This window comes from Leptodactylus fuscus, chromosome 6 (genome assembly GCF_031893055.1).
Source record: "Leptodactylus fuscus isolate aLepFus1 chromosome 6, aLepFus1.hap2, whole genome shotgun sequence".
Classification (NCBI taxonomy): domain Eukaryota; kingdom Metazoa; phylum Chordata; class Amphibia; order Anura; family Leptodactylidae; genus Leptodactylus; species Leptodactylus fuscus.
The window spans coordinates 9,337,414-9,360,672 of NC_134270.1; the positions used below are offsets into that span (position 1 = coordinate 9,337,414).

General features: G+C 52.1%; 1 protein-coding gene across 2 annotated transcripts; it reads right to left on the bottom strand.

Annotated features, from left to right (window-relative positions):
- Nucleotides 1-1,598: 1,598 nt before the first annotated feature.
- CEP131 (centrosomal protein 131) lies at nt 1,599-22,383 on the bottom strand. Of its 2 annotated transcripts, XM_075279322.1 has the most exons (27): nt 22,245-22,383; nt 19,086-19,265; nt 18,266-18,348; nt 17,464-17,578; nt 16,899-17,020; nt 15,873-15,986; nt 15,295-15,444; nt 14,652-14,769; nt 13,522-13,638; nt 13,271-13,436; nt 13,065-13,159; nt 12,818-12,985; nt 12,538-12,738; nt 12,218-12,355; nt 11,643-11,768; nt 11,032-11,148; nt 10,586-10,615; nt 9,044-9,146; nt 7,726-7,927; nt 7,442-7,549; nt 6,879-6,996; nt 6,560-6,634; nt 3,671-3,813; nt 2,589-2,766; nt 2,253-2,449; nt 1,957-2,017; nt 1,599-1,772 (listed from the first exon to the last, which is right to left on the bottom strand). In XM_075279322.1, exons 2-27 carry the CDS (start codon nt 19,257-19,259, stop codon nt 1,701-1,703), a joined length of 3,291 nt encoding a protein of 1,096 aa, XP_075135423.1. In that variant the 5' UTR covers nt 19,260-19,265; nt 22,245-22,383; the 3' UTR covers nt 1,599-1,700. The 2 variants fall into 2 exon arrangements, with proteins under 2 accessions (XP_075135423.1, XP_075135425.1); XM_075279324.1 differs by lacking the exon at nt 10,586-10,615.
- Nucleotides 22,384-23,259: the final 876 nt, after the last annotated feature.

A 23,259-nucleotide genomic window follows, 5' to 3' on the forward strand; every position in this document is an offset into this window, starting at 1 on the left:
GGGTAATGGGTGGTGACTACTCTGTTTCATAACAGGCACGTGAATGGGGTGTCATTTGTCCAAAATAGATGGTGACTCTAAATTAATTTAATATGACAAAATCAATGTTGTTACTCAGTATTGGCATTTGTGGTCACAATTAGGTTTTGATTTGAGTTTATTCCGCCTGTATCTGTATGGGCTGTAACCTGATGAAACGGTATCTGGGCCCTCTATATCAGCGGTTCTCAACCTTTCTAATGCCGGGACCCCGCAATACAGATCCTCATGTTGCAGTGACACTTCTTTCCCGTCCACATCTAGGGAGGTTAGCCACAGGGCCATGGGCTTTACACTTCTTGATGACACTGCGCACGGTAGACACAGGAACATTCAGGTCTTTGGAGATGGACTTGTAGCCTTGAGATTGCTCATGCTTCCTCACAATTTTGCTTCTCAAGTCCTCAGACAGTTCTTTGGTCTTCTTTCTTTTCTCCATGCTCAATGTGGTCACACAAGGACACAGGACAGAGGTTGAGTCAACTTTAATCCATTTCAACTGGCTGCAAGTGTGATTTAGTTATTGCCACCACCTGTTAGGTGCCTCAGGTAAGTAACAGGTGCTGTTAATTACACAAATTAGAGAAGCATCACATGATTTTTCAAACAGTGCCAATACTTTTGTCCACCCCCTTTTTATGTTTAGTATGGAATTATATCCAATTTGGCTTTTTGACAATTCTTTTTGTGGTTTTCCATTGAAGACAAATTAAATGAAGAAAATACCAAAGAGTTTGTGATTGCAATCATTTTCTGGAAGAACACGAGTATTATCTGACAGAATTGCAGGGGTGCCAATACTTTTGTGATCTGGATGTGGAGATATTATTTGGTTACCATAGGACTATTTGGAAGTATACAGAGATTAGTTTAGGATGGGACAAGTGATGGGAGTGCCCTGACTGTCTTTATAGGTGCATGGCCAATATTTGAGGGCAGAACTGGTTATAGTGAAGGGGGTGATGTCCCCCCCCCCCCCCCCTAAAAGGAACCTCCATGTTTTCTGCTTTGAGCTCATCACCATTTCCATTAATAGTCAATTCTCTAATGCTAAGGCATTGCTCACACAGCAGGAAAGGAAGAGGACATAGGCGGACTGTGTGTAAATCTGTGGGCTCCCCCTAGTGGTGGCAGCTCTGCTACCTCCTCCTTTAAACACAACACTGCTGCTCCCATGATTTCCCTCCTGCACACACAGCTCTTATACTTTGCCTGCAGTCTGCTCCCACAATACACTCTCCTGCCTTCATGTCCCTACCACACACCGCTCTGCTCCTACGCTCAGCTGTGTTACAATCACATTTCCCTCACACATTCAGCACTGCTACATTCATATTTCCCCACACTCAGCAATGCCGCCATCCACCTTTCCCTCACACACTCTGAACTGCTACTTCCACCTTTCCTTCCATACACTCCAATTCTGTGACATCCGCCCTTCCCCTAACACACTCGGCACTGCTCCATCCATGGGCACTATAGACAACCCTCCAAAAAATTCCATCAGACCAAAAATCTTAAAAAAAAATAATGGTTTTAACATTAGAAACGAGGCACCAACGAAAAGTGTGCAAAAAAGACAAACCGGAGAAAAAGCACAAACTAGAACCCCTGCAGCGTTGTCTGTCAAAGGGAGGCACAAGTGGGCACACCGGGGGGCGTTACTTCGCCAATAGCTGTTTACGTTGCTGTTCCAGGAGCGCTTCTAAGTGATCGGCTCTCTTGACCGCCGCCTGCAAAACAAAGTAAGAGTGAGGGGAGAGGACGGGGAAGAAGCCGAATTTTCCCATAGCTCCGCTTTCTAGGCAGCCATTAAAATCATTGGACACTTCTAATTTCAAGAAGTTTCCATCTGTATTTTACTTCTGAGCTGCATTCACAATTTTGCAGCCTTCAGAGCTGAAATCTCTCACTAACCTCGCACTGTTTCCGCAAACTGTTCACAGTCTCTTCTTTCTTCACGATGGCAGATTTCACTCTGTAAAAAAAAAAAAAAAAAATTCTCATGAGCAGAACCTCGGGGGAGGGATCAATGTCCTGGCAGCCAATCAGATTAGGTTGTGAGTGGCCATGCATTTGCCAAACGCTTTAAAGGGATAGTCCCTTAAGGGTGACTTACTTCCGAATACCAAAGGAATGGACCCCAGTTTGGTTGAACCCCTACAAGATGACAACCCCTTTAATAAAATCTAAGCCTTGCCTTTCACACTCACCTCTTGTGAACCTCCTCCAGCTCCTCCTCCTTCTCTTGCGTCACCCTTTCCAGCTCCAGACGATGGCGCGCCTGAGCTTCGGATGACTCCATTTTTAATCTCTTATTTTCTTCCTCGGTTGTCACCAGCCGCTCGGCGAATTCTTGGCGGATCACGTCTGACAGGCTCCTCCTCTCCTCGTTCAGTCGGTCTGTGATCTGTAACAGCAGCATCCAAGCGGGCAGAGCATTTTTACGTTACAGTGTGTCGGAATGGTTTTGAATGCAGCTCTGGTGGTGACTAGTGCACAATAAGTAATGCAAAGTATTCAGAACGTTATTGCTGGCGGTCCCTCACCTTCCTGAGATCTTCCACTTCTTGCTCCCTCTGCCTCAGCAGCCCCTGCAGTCTGATTTGTTCCCCCTCCAGCTCGCTCACTCTCTCCTTTAATTGGTTGCAGCGATCATGTGACTTCTTCTCGGATCGCTCCATCTCCTGCAGCTCGCAGTCGTACTTCTCTCGCACTCTCTTAATCCTGCCGGGACACAGAACGCGTGTAGGTGAGCGGCGTTCATTTTAATGCAAAATCCTTTCAACAATGCTGTATTTAAGGGGTGACACCCAGCTTTTCTAGAATCCTGAAGGGCGATGTCAACAAGCCATATAGCAGTACAGGATTCTGGAGGGTAGGCAAGGGGGGATAATTTGTATAACTAGGATGACATCCTATTAGAAGCCAGGTAGTGACTCGTGCAGAGGGTTAACTGGTGGCCATATTTGTCACCCAGCTTTCCCACAAGCAGATATAGATAAGAAACAGGTAATAAATCTGCTAGAAGGTGTTAAAGGGGTTTTCTGGGACAGGTCATCAATATGGGATCAACATCAGGGACCCCACAGCTGGTTGAAGAGGAATCAGACTACCAAAAACAGCGCCATATAGTGGCTGTGCTTGGTATTGCAGCTCTGCCCCATTCACTTGAATGGGACTGAGCTGCTTCCGTGTCAAGTCACAAGCACAGGAAAGAAGCCAATGATGCTTGTGAGCCTTATGGAGTCTCCAAAAAGGTGGTCTGTGTGGATCCCGGGTGCCAGACTCCCGACGATGACCTATGGATGTCGTATCCTAAGGAAAGGTCATCAATATCCAAGTCCCAGAAACCACCTTTAATCTAAAAGGCCGATTTACAGTAAAGTAAGGAACAGCATTCTAATGTCTTAGACAATCCAGCAAGGAGAAGGTTAATTTTTGCACCATCGGGTAATGACTCTATATTAAGTTTTACAGACGCAGCGCCGCTCTTGCCTACAGGCTGGGTTAGGTATTGCAGATCAGCACCATTTATGTGAATGGAGTAAGCCGCAATACCAGATGCAGCCTGCGGGAAAGAGTGGCGCTGTTTCTCATACACCCCGATTAGTTCGGATTCTCCCGCTACCTGTTTTCAGCCGCTCGCTCACATTCTTCCCTTGCGGTTGACATCTCGGCCTCCAGCCGCTGGATCACCAGCTCGATCTCCTTATCCCTCCCCTTCCGCACCTCCTCTTTCAGTTCCCGCTCCCTGGTAAGGAGCCAGGCATCCTGGAAAGCAGAAAGAAAAGAAAAAAAGTTATGCAAAAGGGGTAAAATCGTCTTATACCACCTCCATATTGTGGGGGTGCGCTGGTGAGAGAAGGGGGAGCCCTGTAGAGCCCACAGGGAAGATGGGTCGGAGCAAGGGGGAGGCTACAGAGACCACCAGGGGGATAAGGGAGAACAGGCTACAGAGACCACCAGGGGGGATAAGGGAGAACAGACTGCAGAGACCACCGGGGGGATAAGGGAGAACAGGCTGCAGAGACCACCGGGGGGGATAAGGGAGAACAGGCTACAGAGACCACCAGGGGGGATAAGGGAGAACAGACTGCAGAGACCACCGGGGGGATAAGGGAGAACAGGCTGCAGAGACCACCGGGGGGGATAAGGGAGAACAGGCTACAGAGACCACCGGGGGGGGATAAGGGAGAACAGGCTGCAGAGACCACCGGGGGGGGGATAAGGGAGAACAGGCTGCAGAGACCACCAGGGGGGATAAGGGAGAACAGGCTACAGAGACCACCGGGGGGGAATAAGGGAGAACAGGCTGAAGAGACCACCGGGGGGGGATAAGGGAAAACAGGCTGCAGAGACCACCAGGGGGGATAAGGGAGAACAGGCTGCAGAGACCACCGGGGGGGATAAGGGAGAACAGGCTGCAGAGACCACCGGGGGGTAATAAGGGAGAACAGGCTGCAGAGACCACCGGGGGGTAATAAGGAAGAACAGGCTGCAGAGACCACCAGGGGGGATAAGGGAGAACAGGCTGCAGAGACCACCGGGGGGGGGATAAGGGAGAACAGGCTACAGAGACCACCGGGGAGATAAGGGAGAACAGGCTGCAGAGACCACTAGGGGGATAAGGGAGAACAGGTTACAGAGACCACCAGGGGGATAAGGGAGAACAGGTTACAGAGACCACCTGGGGGATAAGGGAGAACAGGTTACAGAGACCACCTGGGGGATAAGGGAGAACAGGCTGCAGAGACCACCAGGGGGATAAGGGAAAACAGGCTACAGAGACCACCGGGGGGGATAAGGGAGAACAGGCTGCAGAGACCACTGGGGGGATAAGGGAAAACAGCTACAGAGATCACTGGGGGGGATAAGGGAGAACAGGCTGCAGAGACCACCGGGGGGATAAGGGAGAACAGGCTGCAGAGACCACCAGGGGGTAATAAGGGAGAACAGGCTGCAGAGACCACTGGGGGGATAAGGGAGAACAGGCTGCAGAGACCACCGGGGGGGATAAGGGAGAACAGGCTACAGAGACCACCGGGGAGATAAGGGAGAACAGGCTGCAGAGACCACTAGGGGGATAAGGGAGAACAGGTTACAGAGACCACTAGGGGGATAAGGGAGAACAGGTTACAGAGACCACCTGGGGGATAAGGGAGAACAGGTTACAGAGACCACCTGGGGGATAAGGGAGAACAGGCTGCAGAGACCACCAGGGGGATAAGGGAAAACAGGCTGCAGAGACCACCGGGGGGATAAGGGAGAACAGGCTGCAGAGACCACTAGGGGGATAAGGGAGAACAGGTTACAGAGACCACTAGGGGGATAAGGGAGAACAGGTTACAGAGACCACCTGGGGGATAAGGGAGAACAGGTTACAGAGACCACCTGGGGGATAAGGGAGAACAGGCTGCAGAGACCACCAGGGGGATAAGGGAAAACAGGCTACAGAGACCACCGGGGGGGATAAGGGAAAACAGGCTACAGAGACCACCGGGGGGGATAAGGGAGAACAGGCTGCAGAGACCACCGGGGGGGATAAGGGAGAACAGGCTGCAGAGACCACCGGGGGGATAAGGGAGAACAGCTACAGAGATCACTGGGGGGGATAAGGGAGAACAGGCTGCAGAGACCACCGGGGGGATAAGGGAGAACAGGCTGCAGAGACCACCGGGGGGATAAGGGAGAACAGGCTGCAGAGACCACCGGGGGGATAAGGGAGAACAGGCTGCAGAGACCACCGGGGGGATAAGGGAGAACAGGCTGCAGAGACCACCGGGGGGATAAGAGAGAACAGGCTGCAGAGACCACCGGGGGGATAAGAGAGAACAGGCTGCAGAGACCACCGGGGGGATAAGAGAGAACAGGCTGCAGAGACCACCGGGGGGATAAGGGAGAACAGGCTGCAGAGACCACCGGGGGGATAAGGGAGAACAGGCTACAGAGACCACCAGGGGGGATAAGGGAGAACAGGCTACAGAGACCACTGGGGGAATAAGGGAGAACAGGCTACAGAGACTACCGGGGTGATAAGGGAGAACAGGCTGCAGAGACCACTAGGGGGATAAGGGAGAACAGGTTACAGAGACCACCGGGGAGATAAGGGAGAACAGGCTACAGAGACCACCGGGGAGATAAGGGAGAACAGGCTGCAGAGACCACTAGGGGGATAAGGGAGAACAGGTTACAGAGACCACCTGGGGGATAAGGGAGAACAGGTTACAGAGACCACCTGGGGGATAAGGGAGAACAGGCTGCAGAGACCACCAAGGGGATAAGGGAAAACAGGCTACAGAGACTACCGGGGGGATAAGGGAGAACAGGCTGCAGAGACCACCGGGGGGATAAAGGAGAACAGGCTGCAGAGACCACCAGGATTTTGATATACGGGGCCTTCTGGGCATCCGTTCCTTTAGTCACCCAATACCCCGGCTATCTGATAATCTTGCCCTGTATATGGTGAATGTCTCTGCGCTATATTACCTCCCCCTACATGCTGACAGGCGCTACTTACCTCCTTCTTGCGGTAGTTTTCCTCCCACGCCTGCTTTTCTATCTCCAGACGCTCTTTGATCGCCTTCACCTCAATCTGGAATCAAACAGGAAGGAGAATCTTGACATGTTATATTCTGTCACATACGTTTTTTGTTGTTTTTTATTTATCTTGCACAGCGGCTCCCCCAGTGTACAGAGACCTGCACTGCAGCTACATTCAAGCAGCAGTACCCTAAACAGCCACATGGGTATGGAGGTCAGTACTGGGACTGCAGAGAAGCAGCAGCAATGTACAATGCTAAGTCCTGACACCCCTTGTGAATATCTTTGACCCTCACCTGGTGGCGGCGCTCTTGCTCCTCCTTGCTCTTCTCGTACTCCTCCTTCAGGACTCGTGTGGCTAGCGCACAGTTCTCTTCCAGCTGTTTCCGCAGTTCATCCAGTTCTGCTCTTTGCCTGGGAGACGACAGAATATACCCGGGTCACACGGGGGGGGCCATTTATCAGGGCGCACCCCCCCATTGCAACCCATCAGGTCAGGACATTACGTCTCGTGTAGCACCTGGCCCACTCCAAAGCCTTAAAGGGATTTTACAGACCAAATAATTGATGACCTCTCCTTACATCAGAGTTCGCCAGGGTCTAAGGGACACCCTAAGAGGAATCTGCATTGTATTCCGTCTCCTAATTCCAGCAGGGAATGTCTCATTGTTTTCAGTGACGGGCGCAGGATGAGACTATTGCTGACTGTTTCCTTTCTGTCTGAGACTCCTCAGGTTATACAGGGACACTATCTTGTAGAGGAATGTTATCATGTGTACACACCCCTATAGACAGCCGCCCCTGGCTATGGGCAATACGTATCTGAGGTGGCTTCTACCGGCGCGGGGTCACGTCTCACCTGGCCGCCTGCTGTTGTAAGCGCTCCTTCTCCTCGGACACCTCGCTGAAGAGTCGCCGGCGCTGATCCTGCAGGGACTGCTCCTCCTGGACCAGCTGCTTCTCAAATCTGCGCAGAGGAAAGGCCAGGAGAATAACGGTCAAGTAACGCTACCCAAAAATGGCAACCAATATGGCTGCCGTACAGCAAACAGGACATGTGACCCCAGCTGTTCGGCGGGGGCCCTGGATGTCCGGCTCACAAACATCACAGCCCCCTTAATAACAATGGCCGACACCGCTCACCTCTGCTTGGCCAGCTCCCGCTCCCTCTGGCTCAGTTCCTCCTTCTCCCGCTCCAGGTTCTGCCTCAGTTCCTCCGCCTGGCGCACGTATCTCTGCGCGGCGCGTTCGTCGGACTGTTGCAGCTCGGCCTCGTGCAGGGCCTTTAGTTTGCGGATCTCCTGCTTGTGTTTGGATATAAGTCTCTGGATCTCCGGCTCCAGCCCTGCAAGGAGAGAGAAGGTATATAGAGTAATGTCACATATACGGCTGCCAGGAAGGGGTCTCAAGCCCCTCCCCTTACTGCTCAGGCCACACCCCCTAAACCAAATGCAACCACTACACTGACTGCCCGGCCCGTGCTCCTGAGCTGCACTACTTCTATAAGTGCACCTGCTGTCCCTCCACCTATACCATACTGCAGTGGAGAATGATAGGACATGTTGAATTTCATCACGTCTGATCCTTGCCACAAATCCTGGACAGCCCTACGTTGTGGACATGCAGCTTTTTTCATTGCGAGACCTCAGTCTGTTGTACATGAGAGTCAAATTGCAGCGTATAACTAAAATCTAAACGTTCGGGTCTTTGTGCGGCCAACACAAGTCGTTGCGAAGTGCTCGCCATAGACCAGACAGGTAAAAGGACATCTAGTGGCCACAATGGGAATAACAATATGTAATGTGCTCGAGTACATTCGCGCTGCCGCAGGATGCCATACTACGAAGGGAATGCGGCAAGAAGTTGCCTTTAAGAAGGACTAATAATGTCCCTGTATATGTAAGTCGCTAAGTTCGACTCTACAGTAAACCCTTTAAGACTCTATTAAAGGGGTACTCCAGGCTTATCCTTATTGGTCCTCCATTGAGGATCCAACACCCGGGATCAGCGGTCAGCACTGTTTCTGCTACACAAGCCATGTGACGTGACATTCATTGGTCACATGACCTGTTCACAGCTCAGTCCCATTCAAGTGAACGGGCCGAGCTGCAATACCAAGCACAACAATGTCCGGCGCTGTGCTTGGTAAGTACTGAAGAGGAGGCTTTACTTACCTGAAGGCTGCGACTTAAGGATGTAACGACTAAAAAACCAATAGGGGTTTGTACTAGGGAAACTTGCCATTCAGGAGCCTTGAAAGCTGGATCATGTTCAGTGTGATCCTACTTTCCAACAAGGCCAGACATCCAATCACATAAGAGGATGACGCCGGAGTTTAAATGGCTTTAAGGAGATTACTCATTTTTTGGAGAATAGCGCCACTCTTGTTTGTGGCGGTGTCTGGTATTGCAGCTCCACTCACTGTAATGCATGTCTAAAGCAGCGGAGACTCCATATTTACCCTTCACGGTGATCTCTTTGATCTTCTTGGTCTTCTCGTCTATCCATTTCTCCCGCCGCACCTTCTCCGTGGCCGTCATGAGCTCCTGCAGCTTCTTCATCTCCTGGAAGACAAGACGTGAAGGGAACTGATAAGTTGTCACTACCGAGTGTCAGACGTGTATGACATGTATCCGCACGAGCCGGGGGAGGGGCTGCTGCGGGGAGGTCAGGCTCACTGCAGCTGCCCTTACAGTAATACACAGTCAGTGGAGAATCCCTTTAAATACACAGGCATTGCTGCAAACAATTCTCCTGGCTGCCCATAGGGGGAAGTATTATAACAATAAAAATATTCAAGACAGGGACGGCATTGAGGTGTGACAACCAGGTTCCTAAATGTGACGTGTTTAGTGCAGTGGTCAGTGCCCTTCCCCCACTCATACAAAGTGACTACCTCCAGTATGACAGGTGACCCGTGCCGTGCCGCATGCATATCGGGCCTACAAGCAATATGAATGGTGTTAGATCCCCCGCCTGTATCATGCAAAGCAAAACAGCGAGCGCAAAGACAGAAAAGAGACGGGATGGGGGTGAAAAAGACAAAAAAAAATAAAAATTATTTTTAGAAACAGCACCACTTCTGCCCGCAGGATGTGTCTGGTATTGCAGCTCAACTCCATTTGATGTTATACAGACATCATGTGACCTCAGGAGCCAATCACTACGGACATCGCTTCATTGCGGAGACCGGAACGGAGGAAGTGGGTTATTTTCAATAGGAGCGCCTTATTATTGGGAAATTAAAGGGGCACAGACAAGATAAGGGATTACTTACAAATGGGGAGGGGGGGGACAGACCGCTCAGATCCCCTTTGTGATGAATGCAGCTGTATTCGGGCAGTGTGCACCCCTCTATGCCCCACCAATCTGGAAGCTATCCCCTATCCATAGGGTGGATCCATCACTAACATCAGACTATCCCTTTAAGGTGTGCAATTCAGATAACATGTGTGGTAGTGGAGATGTTAAAGGGGTCCCCTGTTCCCCCCCCCCAGTTCTCACAGCATTGACCTGTCTCGGAGAGTAGAGCGAGTAGACGTATTGCACACCTTAAAGGGGTATTCCCCATTTTGGGTTTTTATGACATATCCACATGCCGTGTCATAAATACCCGATAGAGGCGGAGCCCGGGACTCCCCCATAGACGGCCACCCCACCATTCCATGTGGCTATGAGACCCCCGACCCTCAAGACAGAGGCGGGAGCTGTCTCTATAGGATGTATATGGCCTGAGATAAAAATATCATTCACCAGGGACTAGGCGCCAGTGATGACATCACGCAACCAGGAGGCGGAGTCAGAAGGTGGAGTCTATTCTATACAGTCAGACAAGAGTCGGAGTGCCCCCTATGGTTGGGTGGTGCTCCGGGGAGGATACAACATGGCGTACACGGAGTACAGGGGCCGGGTGGAGATCAACCAGTTAGTATACAATGGCGACAGGTCATGCTGAGGACTGCGGGGTGGGGGAGGGGGCACGTAGCATGTACAGGGCTATTACCTCACACAGGGGGCCCAGAGTTTGCCAAACCTGGGGGAAAAGCAAAAAGAAGAAGAAAAAGGGGGAAGAGAGAACAAAAATCAGCAATGAATACCAGAAGGATAAACCCCCAGCAGTATGAACGGGATCCTGGGGGGCCTAAAGAAGAACCCCGTGGGGAACAAGCCTCGTATTACAGATTTTAGGATCAAAATCTGAGCTAGAAGGACTTGATGTTACAGGCCTGAAGCCTGAGGCTGCACTAGTGGGAGAACATAGAGCCGTTAGCAGGAGCCATGTTGTCCCACAGACCTAGTAAGGCTGTAGATATGTCCCACTACATCTCCCACAATGCACCACGGCAGAGCACATGCACTGAACCAGAAGTGGGCAGTAGTGTACAGTGATGTTATGCACAGAAGAGTACAGCTTTGGGTGTGACTAGAGTAGAAGACGCTACTTCTCACCATTTCGTGCTGCTCTTGCATCTGGGAGATCTTGCTGGAGTACTTGTGATCCACCTGCTTCAGCTCACTTACCAGGGACTCGCAACGCTCGCTCAGGGCTTTCTTGTCATCAATGAGCTGTGGAGAGAGCAGATAGACAGGAAATATGGCGACCGGTCGGTCCTCTGCCCACAAGCTGATCAGCTTTCTTAAGGGGGTTCCCTTTAAGATGAACACCCCGCCTGAGAATGAAGCGCCAATGTGTTTGCCCGACCGATGGAACGGCAATCTCTGGCAGCCCCATAGAAGTGAATGGAGCGCAGATTGGGGGTTCATTCATACAGAGGATGCAGCACTTGGTGGATAAGTGTATGTAATGCCCCAACCCCTTTAAGGACAATCCCTAATTTACTTTGTATTTCAATCTGTTAAAATTTGCAAGATCTCCGCCTGCTGTCAAGGAATGGAAACCGTCCCGCTCACACAGCTGCACGCGTTACAATGTATCAGAGCTGTGCGCATAGATTGGCTGGGACTGGATGTAACGAATGCAAGTTCCACTCACATAAAGCAAGCGGAGATCTTGAAAATGGAGAGGACTGAATGGGCTTTATCTCCATGGGTCGCGCTACCTGGTCGATGAAGGTGAGGTGCCGCTGTATGGTGGCCTCGTACTGCTCGCTCTGCTGCTTCAGCTGATAGCTCATATCCTTCTCCGTCTGCTTTACGTGTCGCACCGTTAATTCACGTTGCTGGGCCTGGGGAGGGGGGGGGGAACACAACATGGGGGAATCTTATAGGGATCGTAAACACTTAGAGCTGATGGCATCCTCATTAAAGGGATTTCCAGGACTATGACAATGAGGGCTGCGGCCTCTCAACTACTTAGCAAAACACAGCGCCACACATTGTATAGTGGCTGTGCTCGGTATTGCAACTCAGCTCCATTCAAGTTGGACTGAGCTGCAGCACAGCCGTGTGGCCTGAGAAGAAGAGGTGGAACTTTATATCAGAGTCCTAAAAAACCCCTTTAACACAAGTATGGCAGGCAATGGTGCATCACGGTGTGCAAGCCCGATCAGGCTGTTCTATAGGGAGGAAGAAACACAACTTGGCCACAGCCATCCCATTAATAATAAGATTTTCCTTCATGTAATATGACAGACTGCACCACTGACAGTCAGCGCCTTAACCTGGAGATACTCACTAGTGCAGTCTGCAGTAGACTCATGGCCTTCTTCTTCTCCTCCAGCTCCAGCCGCATCTTCAGCATGGAGCTTGTCACCTCTGTAGCCACGGCCGACGCCTGCTCCAGATGGTTCAGCTCCTCCTCAGAAAGTAGAGCCTGCGTCAAGACAAGGAGGAACCTCATACAGAACAGGTCTAGGAAAACATGGCCTTGCAAGTGATGGTGCAGTCTGCAATCTGGCCACTAGGGTTGCAAGTCTGGAAGGTGGTGTAGTTTGCAATCTGACCACTAGGGGTGCTAAATGCATGAGGGTAAATCTTCCTAATGGGTTACATTACCCCTCGGTGGGTGTTGGAGCCCGAGGACCGCGGCCTTTCTTGTTCCGCTTTTTCCATTTCGTCCAGAAAGCTGATGATGTTCTGCAGTTTGGCCTCGGACAGCAGCGTCCCGGCGTGAACCTCCTTCTGCTCCACCTGCCCATTATGGGTCATCTGACTATGGCGCTCCAGGTTATCCGTCGTCAGGGACGTGTCAGCGTCCTAAACAAGAAGCCGATCATATACATGGTCTGATTCTATACAAAGCGACCGTCCATCCACCGGCAGACACTTGTCTTACCCCGTCGATCCAGCAAAATCTGTCTTTGCGCTCCGTTCTGATCTCCAGCAATGGTTCAGGCTCCTCCAGCTGCTTCAGTGTGTCCAGCAGATCTGTCAGGGTGGTCTTAGACTGGGCCGAGGCCGCTACATCCACTTCTGCCCGGGCCTGGTCGGGAGTCGATGACGGCTGCGGATAATGAGACGGAATATTAGCTGTGGAAAGCAAAACGGAGTGGCATAAGATGGGCGCTGGATGAGAGCCGCACCTGGGCACTGTGCTCGCTGCTCCTGTAGTCGGGCGATGGCTTGAAGAGCGCCATCATGGAGGTATCATTTTCCAACATATCCTGCACCCTGGAACCTAAAATAACCAATAACTATAGATCATATAAAGGAACACTCCAGCCTAAGGCTGACTCTATAGCTGCAGTGACGCCACCTAGTGGGCAGTCCGTCCTGCGACCTCACTCACCTGGATTATTATTATTGGACTTGCCGCTTCTCTGTAATGGCGAGTTGACCAGATTGCGGCCGGCCTTCTTCTTTCCCACCTTGCCGCTCTGTTCCAGCAGTGCCAGCTCCTCTTCCACCAGTCTTTGGGCCTCCAGGGCCTTCTGTGCCCGCTTCAGCTGCAGCTCCTTAGGGTGAAGCATGAGGTTAGTGTATACGTGTACAGGAGGCCGTGGAAGACGAGGGGACATCGCAACGTTAGAGACGTCATACCTGGATGGCCGCCCGTCGGGCTTGTCGCGCTTTCTCTTCTCGGATCTTCTTGCGCTCTTCTTCTTTGGACAGGTGAGAATTTAAGTAGCTGCCCTCGAGGGATTGGTGCTGCCATTCCTTTAAGGAGAAGAAAGCTGTAACATCTTCAAGTCAAGCATGGAAAGGATTTCTAGAAACCTGAGGGATCTCAGAATCGCAGCCATCAAGAACAATCAAGTCACATGTCTTGTCTGTCCTCTTATGTTATACTCATACAGCCCCCCAAAGTGCTAAACTGGGGGCCAAAAAGTGTCTACGGGCGACCAATCCATCCAAAATTGGCAGGTTCATCCAACCTAATGTGTATGGGCACCTGTGAGTCTCACTGGCCATGCTTAACTATAGCCAAAAACTGCATTAAAGGGGGCTTCCTAAGACTGCCGGGACCTCCCCAGATCTCAAGAACGGGAACCGGTGGTCGAGCATGCTTTGTGCAAAGTCACAGACCGATGAATACAGTGCTCAGATATGTCCGTCAGTCCCAAGGAGGTGAAGAGTACCGCAGAGTATATACAAAAAGCGGACAGAGGAACCCCATCTTTGTGATCCCCTGACCTCCAGTAGTCACACCCTCATCACCTATCTTGTTTTCAGAAAATCCCTTTAAATGAGTTTCCATGACATAAGCCATAAGATTGGTGATGGGCGAACCTTGTAAGATTCCTTCTGAAAATATTGGCAAGGTTTCCTGCAAGATTCCTTCGGTCCGAAATGGAAATGCTACTAATATACCCTGCGGTCAGAGGAGACCCCAAGCTGTAATAATCAGATGGGGGATGGTGTCACTCCCCTTAGTTGGGCTGCAATGAGGAGTCTACTCTCCTTTCCCAGGCTGGGAAAGAAGGCAGGACCCCATGGCAGAGCCCAGGAAAGGTTCAATAATGATTTGTGGGTGGAAAATCCAGAATGAATACGGATTTTTCCGAGCAATGCATGCAGCCAGTCTCCACCTTATCTGTTCCCAAATCTCTCATTTACATCCATGGGACCTACTGAGCATGTGCAGACGGCAATAAGCAGGAGGGTCCTGGTGTCCGGAGAACCCTGGAATAATCCTGCTGCTACACCCTGCCATGATTAGGGCACATTACCTCCTTTTTAGAAGCCAACATATGCCGTAGAGCCTCCTCCCCCGATTGCCGCTTCTGCCGCTGGCGCCGGTACCACCGCTGTATGGTGATCGCCGCATTGTTGACTTGCAGGATAAACCTGTACAGGAGGGAAATGTCCGCTGTCAGTGCCTGATACCATCTTACCCACATACACTATAGATAGGAGGGGACAACATGGCTGCTGGGTGTATACAGCCCCACGCAGCGTACTGTCCTGCGCAGTGGGCGGGGTCAGAATGCCCTGTAACCAATCAGATGACGGTATGAGGACGGCAGCAGGAGAGGAGTGTGCTGACCATGTCGGTGGCAGTGACCTGTCCGCTCATTTTACACGGTGTCATTGAGACCAATAGGAGGCCACAAACTGATAGTCAGGGTATCATAGGGTTCAGCAGCACAGAGTATTTTAGGGGGGGTGAGACTGTGTTGAAGGCAGGGTTATATTAGCAAGATGTGTCGAGGAGAATGGTGACACATGGAAACTCATTAGACACCACAGCAGCACAGAATATTTCAGTAGAGCAATGTGCAATACAATGAGGTGAGTATAGAAAGAAAACTAATATCACATGTCCTGAGCGCTAGAAAGGACAAGATGGATGCCCGCTAGTAACGCACTGACCGCTCCGCCTCCTCGGCAGTGACCTCCTTCCTCTTCTGCGTTGCGCTTCCTCCAGCGTTGTTCCGCCCCAGGTTGTTTGTGCTGGACAGATTCTTCTGGGATTTCTGGAAACTGCTTCCCGATTCATCGCCGCTGGGTGTCCTCTGGTTACTGGGAATATGGAAAGGAGATAAGCAGCCATTATATACCTGAGGCGCCGCTTATCTCTAGGGAAATCTAAGAGCTACATAGGTAACACTAGAGATGAGCGAGTACTATTCAAAACGGCCACGCACCCATAAGAATGGATGGAAGCGGCCGGCACGCAGACTTTGCCGGCGGCCGGCCGCTTAACCCCCCGCGTGCCAGCTGCGTCCATTCATTCCTACGGGTGCGTGGCCGTTTCGAATAGTACTCGCTCATCTCTAGTGAACACCCAACCTGCAAGAGCCACAGCGACCATACACCCAAGAGGAGACCTATCTACACCCATCCAGAGAAATGGCGCAGATAGGTTTAGTAAATACCGCCGTTATACTCGTCATTGCACCAAACACCGGGCCGACTAAAAGACCCTTACCCAATATCTCTCCACTTACTTCAGGGACGGCGGCTTCTGATTGGAGCTCTTGGCTGCGAGGCCTCGCTCCCCGGACGAATAGTTGTTGTGCACCATAGTGGTCACTGTGTTCCCCACGGCCCCCTTGTTACTCCTAAGTGTGGAAAGAGATGGAAGTGGCAATAAAAAAATGTCCATATATATTTATACTAGCAATACCCGCGACTTCGTCCGCGACCCCCTCCCTCCTTGCGCGACCCACCTGCAGTGCGGCTCTGGCCCCTCCCCTATTGGCTTGCGGCTGCCGCTACCCCAGCCTTCCTTTTCTCCCCCTGCCGCAAAACCCTGGCTCCCCTCCTCCCCCGACTCGTACCGTGACTGCGGCCTCCCCATGCCTCCCAGCCGCAACCCTGGTGCCCCCCCCCAACGGCTCCTCCCCCTCCCGGTGACCCTGGTCTCCCCCTCCCCTCCGCCGCAACCCCAGCTTCACCCCCCATTCCCCCCCTACCCCGGCTAACCCCCAGACCCCCAGCAACTACGGTCATGCATGGGGCGCCATGGGTAGACGGTGCTTTGGGGAGGTATGTGGCAGTTCCTGGAGCCCTGGCTGGATTTACTGATGGTTGCCGGCTTCCTCCGAGGCTGGCAAGTTCGGGAGCCCACATGTGCGACGCCATGTTGCTCATGTCACAGTGAGCAGCTATAGCTCTGCCCCCTGTATCAGCCACTCCAATCCCAGATTGGCGTGAAGGGTCGGCGGCCGGCCTGCGCCTCCACAGCGCCGCCCCCTCCGTTGCATGGTCCTATGGGGTAACAGCGCGCATGACGTCATCGCAGGTCCTTCAGCCTCCGCCGGCCGTGCTTTCGGGGCTCGCGGTTGGAAAACCTGGCATCTGACGGTGATGTCAATGCGTCTATCTTTCTTTCCGGGTGCCATTGGAGGTATGTGTCAAGTGTCACTATAATCCGTTGGGGCACTTCGGCGTGATTCGGGAACAAACACACAAACATCCAAACTTAACCCATTATAGTAGGATATGTGTAACCACCATGCTGCATTATATACCTGTTATTAGCTGGAAAGCTGGGTGCCAGGGCGGGCATGTCTCTCCTCTTCATGCTCAGGCTCTGTACGGAGCTGGCACTGCGGGCACTTGAGGGAATAGGAAAAGCGCGAGGTTGGTCGTCCTGGGAAAGAAGGAAATAGAAAATCGAATATATAATGATATGACATCTATCGAGGATCCGTCTCCTCTCCTGACATGTCTGGTTTAGGTCACTTGTATTCTGGTGCATTATGCCGTTCCTCAGTTATTCCTCCTGGCATGAAGTGTGGCTGCCAATGTTCTTGCCTGCAGTGCAGTCGTGACTGGACAAACTGAAGGACACGCCTCCAACTGGTAACACCCACTTGTCAATGTATTCCTAGATTTCTAGGAGGAATAACAGAGGGACGGAGCAACACACAGATAGGTTATTGGATGGGGGAATCACAAATATTTAAAATCCCTTTAAGACGTAAGAGAGACTGATCCCAGCGGAGACCCCGCACGCTGCCCCTATATACCAGCAATAATCTATACTAGTCCATTACACAATCCTGGAGTAACTCCCATTGACATTTCATGTACCAGAATGTTCCATGTGGTCTTCTTTTCTGGGGGTGTCTTGGCCAGGCCGTGCAGCTTCTTCCGTCCAATCGAGCTGCTCTCAAAAAAAGCTAAGAAATCTTCATGTTTGTCCCCGCTGAAGGAGAAGAAGGTTGTAAAGAGAAGACGTCATCACATAGGGATATATAAGATAAGGTGACACTCTGCCCCCGGGCGAAGCCGACAACCAGGACAGACTCCACAGGGGTCGTCACCCAGCTTTTCCAGAGTCTGCAAGCCTTGACGAGTCATGTTGCAGCCATGTAATATATGTAATGAGAGAGGGGGAGGGGGGAACTACAAGTGCCAGCATGCCTGTTCACAGGGGAGTATATAGCATGCTGAACATATCTACGGTGCGAATACAGGTTGCATTTCTAGTCCCTCACCCACCTTGTGGTGCAAACGTAGCCTTCCACGTAGTAAAGGGGAGGGGGCGCTAAGTTCGGAGGAGCTGTCTACCCCCCCCCTGAACCTTTTGTAAGTCCTTCCATGTAAAGTGACAGGAGATAATCTGTGGGGTCTGACAAAGCGTCAGTGGCCCCCTCCGCTCCTCGCTGCAGAACATCTGTCACATTCCAGCAGAGATGAGCGGCCCCCTCCCCTCCCCCCAGGGGGGTAGCAGCTGGCAACACAAAGGTCAGAATACGAATAGGAGGCTGCTGATCCGTCCTACGTCATAGCCAGGTTATACGGCCGTCATCCTGACAAAGGCCAGCCAGTGCCATGATGGACCACACGGGCCGGGCCACATCATATCATACCAGGGTCCTGACCCCCTTACCTGAGGAGCGGGCTGTTGTCTGGCATCACCTGAGTGGTACTGTTAGACCTGCGGAGGTTATTGATGGCCCGAGGCGAGTCCCTCTAATGGGGAGACAAAGCAGGTGACAGTCAGAGGAATAGTTCAAGGGGTGTCAGAAAAAGTCTAAAAATCGGCACCATTGGGGTCAGGAAAACGGAGCCAAAAATCCTCTACATTGTACGGACACCCTAATGGTAGGAGAGGTCATCAATAGGGTGGGGGCATCATTGTCAGTACCCCCAACACTCAATTTCCTAAGGATACCATATCAATAGAATTGGAAATCCCTTTAAATAATATAATTCTGGCTGCCGGTGGTCACCACTAGGGGGCACTTACTGAAGACGGATTTATTGGTGAGCTCCCCCTAGTGGAGACTGCAGGTAGTTATCTCACATCGTAACACCTATCCTTGGAGATCCAAACTACTAGGACCACCACCGATCCCTGTGAGAATGGAGGGCTGTGTGTCCAACGTTGTGTCAGCTCCATCAGTCCCACACACTCGACCACTGATCCATTCCCGTGATCGGTGGGGGTCCTGGTGATAGGATAGGTCATCAAAGTGAGTACCAACACCCAAGACCCCCACAGATCAGCTGGTTGGCATTCAGGTGATTACTAAGCACAGCGCCCAACAGTGTATAGTGGTCGTGCTTGGTATTGCAGCTCCTGCTGTGGCCACAACCATCAGCACTGTGGAATCTTAAAACAGCTGTTCAGCCGGGGGCCCCGGTTTCTGACCCCCACCCATCACATATTGATGACTTCTCCAGCAGGCGGCGATGTCTCCACTTACCACCTGGTTTCCTCTGCTCCTGGTGTCAGTGATGACGGAGATAGAGCGTGAAATGTGCTTGGCGCTCCCGGCGCTGCTCGGACGTCGGGTCACGGCGACCTGAGAGCCAGTGAGGGTGAGACCTCCATTATTCTCCCCACCCTGAGGGGAGGGGGTGCCGAGTGGGCTCTGCATGGACACCTGTCAGAAACACAAATGCGAGACCTGTCACCCACCTGGGTCATTCATCCCCCCTCCCCCCCTCGGGCATCACAGGTCCAATGGGATGTAAATCAGGCAGGGGCGGGGCATAACTTATAATAGCCTTAGCTGGGGTCAGCAACAATCAGCACCCAGGCTGCTGGGGAACTACAACTCCCAGCATGCTCTATTACAGGCCTTCCAAGAGACTGGCAGGGGATCCCATAATCTCCAGGGGGAGGGTCTGCGGAGGGGGAGGGTCTGTAAACAGCAGCTGCAGGGGAAGCAATTCGGGGTCACTAGGCATGAAAAGTTCAAAGTCTCCCTCATTAAGACGCCCATTGTCTGCTCTCCAGAGAGGGGAAATATTCAGGTCTGGAGGCAGAAAGATGGAGGGACTGAGGACATGAGGGCCGGTCACACAGGGACAGCGTAGTCCAGGGACCCCATCAGTCTAGTCACAGGGTGACCAATGTAAGAACACCAAGATACTGGGTCCGGGGTGCAGGTACCAGTCTCTATATTACAGGCTCGGCCTCCTGGGGTGCAGGTACCGGTCTCTATATTACAGGCTCAGCCTCCTGGGGTGCAGGTACCAGTCTCTATATTACAGAGCTCAGCCTCCTGGGGTGCAGGTACCGGTCTCTATATTACAGGCTCAGTCTCCTGGGGTGCAGGTACCGGTCTCTATATTACAGGCTCAGTCTCCTGGGGTGCAGGTACCATCTCTATATTACAGGCTCAGTCTCCTGGGGTGCAGGTACCGGTCTCTATATTACAGGCTCAGTCTCCTGGGGTGCAGGTACCGGTCTCTATATTACAGGCTCAGTCTCCTGGGGTGCAGGTACCATCTCTATATTACAGGCTCAGTCTCCTGGGGGTGCAGGTACCAGTCTCTATATTACAGGCTCAGTCTCCTGGGGTGCAGGTACCGGTCTCTATATTACAGGCTCAGTCTCCTGGGGTGCAGGTACCGGTCTCTATATTACAGGCTCAGTCTCCTGGGGTGCAGGTACCATCTCTATATTACAGGCTCAGTCTCCTGGGGTGCAGGTACCAGTCTCTATATTACAGGCTCAGTCTCCTGGGGTGCAGGTACCATCTCTATATTACAGCCTCAGTCTCCTGGGGTGCAGGTACCGGTCTCTATATTACAGGCTCAGTCCCCGGGGGTGCAGGTACCAGTCTCTATATTACAGGCTCGGCCTCCTGGGGTGCAGGTACCAGTCTCTATATTACAGGCTCAGTCTCCTGGGGTGCAGGTACCATCTCTATATTACAGGCTCAGTCTCCTGGGGTGCAGGTACCAGTCTCTATATTACAGGCTCAGTCTCTATATTACAGGCTCAGTCCCCGGGGGTGCAGGTACCAGTCTCTATATTACAGGCTCAGTCCCCGGGGGTGCAGGTACCAGTCTCTATATTACAGGCTCAGTCTCCTGGGGGTGCAGGTACCAGTCTCTATATTACAGGCTCAGTCTCCTGGGGTGCAGGTACCAGTCTCTATATTACAGGCTCAGTCTCCTGGGGTGCAGGTACCATCTCTATATTACAGCCTCAGTCTCCTGGGGTGCAGGTACCGGTCTCTATATTACAGGCTCAGTCCCCGGGGGTGCAGGTACCAGTCTCTATATTACAGGCTCGGCCTCCTGGGGTGCAGGTACCAGTCTCTATATTACAGGCTCAGTCTCCTGGGGTGCAGGTACCATCTCTATATTACAGGCTCAGTCTCCTGGGGTGCAGGTACCAGTCTCTATATTACAGGCTCAGTCTCTATATTACAGGCTCAGTCCCCGGGGGTGCAGGTACCAGTCTCTATATTACAGGCTCAGTCTCCTGGGGGTGCAGGTACCAGTCTCTATATTACAGGCTCAGTCTCCTGGGGGTGCAGGTACCAGTCTCTATATTACAGGCTCAGTCTCCTGGGGGTGCAGGTACCATCTCTATATTACAGGGTCAGTCTCCTGGGGGTGCAGGTACCAGTCTCTATATTACAGGCTCAGTCTCCTGGGGGTGCAGGTACCAGTCTCTATATTACAGGCTCAAGTCTCCTGGGGGTGCAGGTACCAGTCTCTATATTACAGGCTCAGCCTCCTGGGGGTGCAGGTACCAGTCTCTATATTACAGGCTCAGTCTCCTGGGGTGCAGGTACCAGTCTCTATATTACAGGCTCAGCCTCCTGGGGGTGCAGGTACCAGTCTCTATATTACAGGCTCAGTCTCCTGGGGTGCAGGTACCAGTCTCTATATTACAGGCTCAGTCTCTATATTACAGGCTCAGTCTCCTGGGGGTGCAGGTACCAGTCTCTATATTACAGGCTCAGCCTCCTGGGGTGCAGGTACCAGTCTCTATATTACAGGCTCAGTCTCCTGGGGTGCAGGTACCAGTCTCTATATTACAGAGCTCAGCCTCCTGGGGTGCAGGTACCAGTCTCTATATTACAGGCTCAGTCTCCTGGGGGTGCAGGTACCAGTCTCTATATTACAGAGCTCAGCCTCCTGGGGTGCAGGTACCAGTCTCTATATTACAGAGCTCAGCCTCCTGGGGGTGCAGGTACCAGTCTCTATATTACAGGCTCAGTCTCCTGGGGGTGCAGGTACCAGTCTCTATATTACAGAGCTCAGCCTCCTGGGGTGCAGGTACCGGTCTCTATATTACAGAGCTCAGCCTCCTGGGGTGCAGGTACCAGTCTCTATATTACAGAGCTCAGCCTCCTGGGGGTGCAGGTACCAGTCTCTATATTACAGGCTCAGTCTCCTGGGGGTGCAGGTACCAGTCTCTATATTACAGGCTCAGTCTCCTGGGGGTGCAGGTACCAGTCTCTATATTACAGGCTCAGTCTCCTGGGGTGCAGGTACCAGTCTATATATCACAGGCTCAGTCTCCTGGGGTGCAGGTACCAGTCTCTATATTACAGGCTCAGCCTCCAGGATTGATGTGCAGATTGTGCCCAGTATGAATAAAGATGGAGTCCACCAACCTCCCGTGCCCGGCCTTCTCTCGGGTGTAGACTCTCCCTTCACCCCGCGGGTGCTGGACCCAGAGTGACCCCGCGACCTCCTTTACGGCAGAGAACGGACCGTAACTGCCAATGTTACACACAGACTTCCATGGCAGCAACACACAACAACCTAACGAGCGTGCCTGTACCGCCTGCTGATTGGCCGGCGCGTTACATCACTGCCACGTGATTGGTTTCTCCACTGTCACTTAAACGGAGGGGCGGGACCGCGAGCAGCAGTTTGGTGGAGAACACAAAGGGGCGGGGCCATAGTGTCTGGTCCTCAGAGTGCGGGACGGCGGCGGCGCTGAGGGGGGGATGGAGGGGACGGGCTGGAGACCTTCCCTATGTGGCCTCTATGGGGGGAGAGCTCATTAGATTTCCCTCTTATTACAAGAATTTTAAAAATGTGTAGCCAAATCGCTGGTTTTAGCAAAAACGCAGCAAAACCGCCCAATTTGAATAGTCACAGACTATGCAGTTTTGTATACATTTTTATGAAAGCTAGCTGACATATTGCACCTCCACACTAGCTGTAACCCAGCTTTCCCACACTCCAGAATAACAAATCTGCATCTACTAGGTATCAACCCACATAATGGAGCAAACCGCATGTCGACTGGTTGAGCCATGTTCATACCTGCTGGATTTCTTACAGATGTGATCGATATTCAGAATGATCTTAAAGGGGAACACCAAGTAAAAGGGAGTGGCGCGCAGGGGGTGGAGCTTTGGCGCCGTCCCCACCCCCAGGGAAGATGGCTGCTCATACCCCAGAGTGTTCACGTCAGCCATTGAAACTTACACCAGTATAGTCGTGTGTCAAAATTTGCGCGACTTAGGATAGGTCATCACAATCCCATCTGAGCGGTCCGGCGTCCGGGCGAGTTCCATCATGGCCGCCGGTCACATCGCCATTGAAATAAATGGGACTGAGCTGCAATACCAAGCACAGCCACTATACGAGGTATGGCGCTGTACTTACAAGGCCTCC

Excerpts from the sequence above, each read along its gene's own strand:
- CEP131 (XM_075279322.1), bottom strand. The coding sequence starts at position 19,259 with ATGCAGAGCCCACTCGGCACCCCCTCCCCTCAGGGTGGGGAGAATAAT. Across the intron at positions 13,160-13,270 it reads GTCCAATAATAATAATCCAG|GTTCCAGGGTGCAGGATATG; the intron begins GTGAGTGAGGTC and ends TGGTTATTTTAG. Across the intron at positions 7,928-9,043 it reads CAAAGAGATCACCGTGAAGG|GGCTGGAGCCGGAGATCCAG; the intron begins GTAAATATGGAG and ends CTCTCCTTGCAG.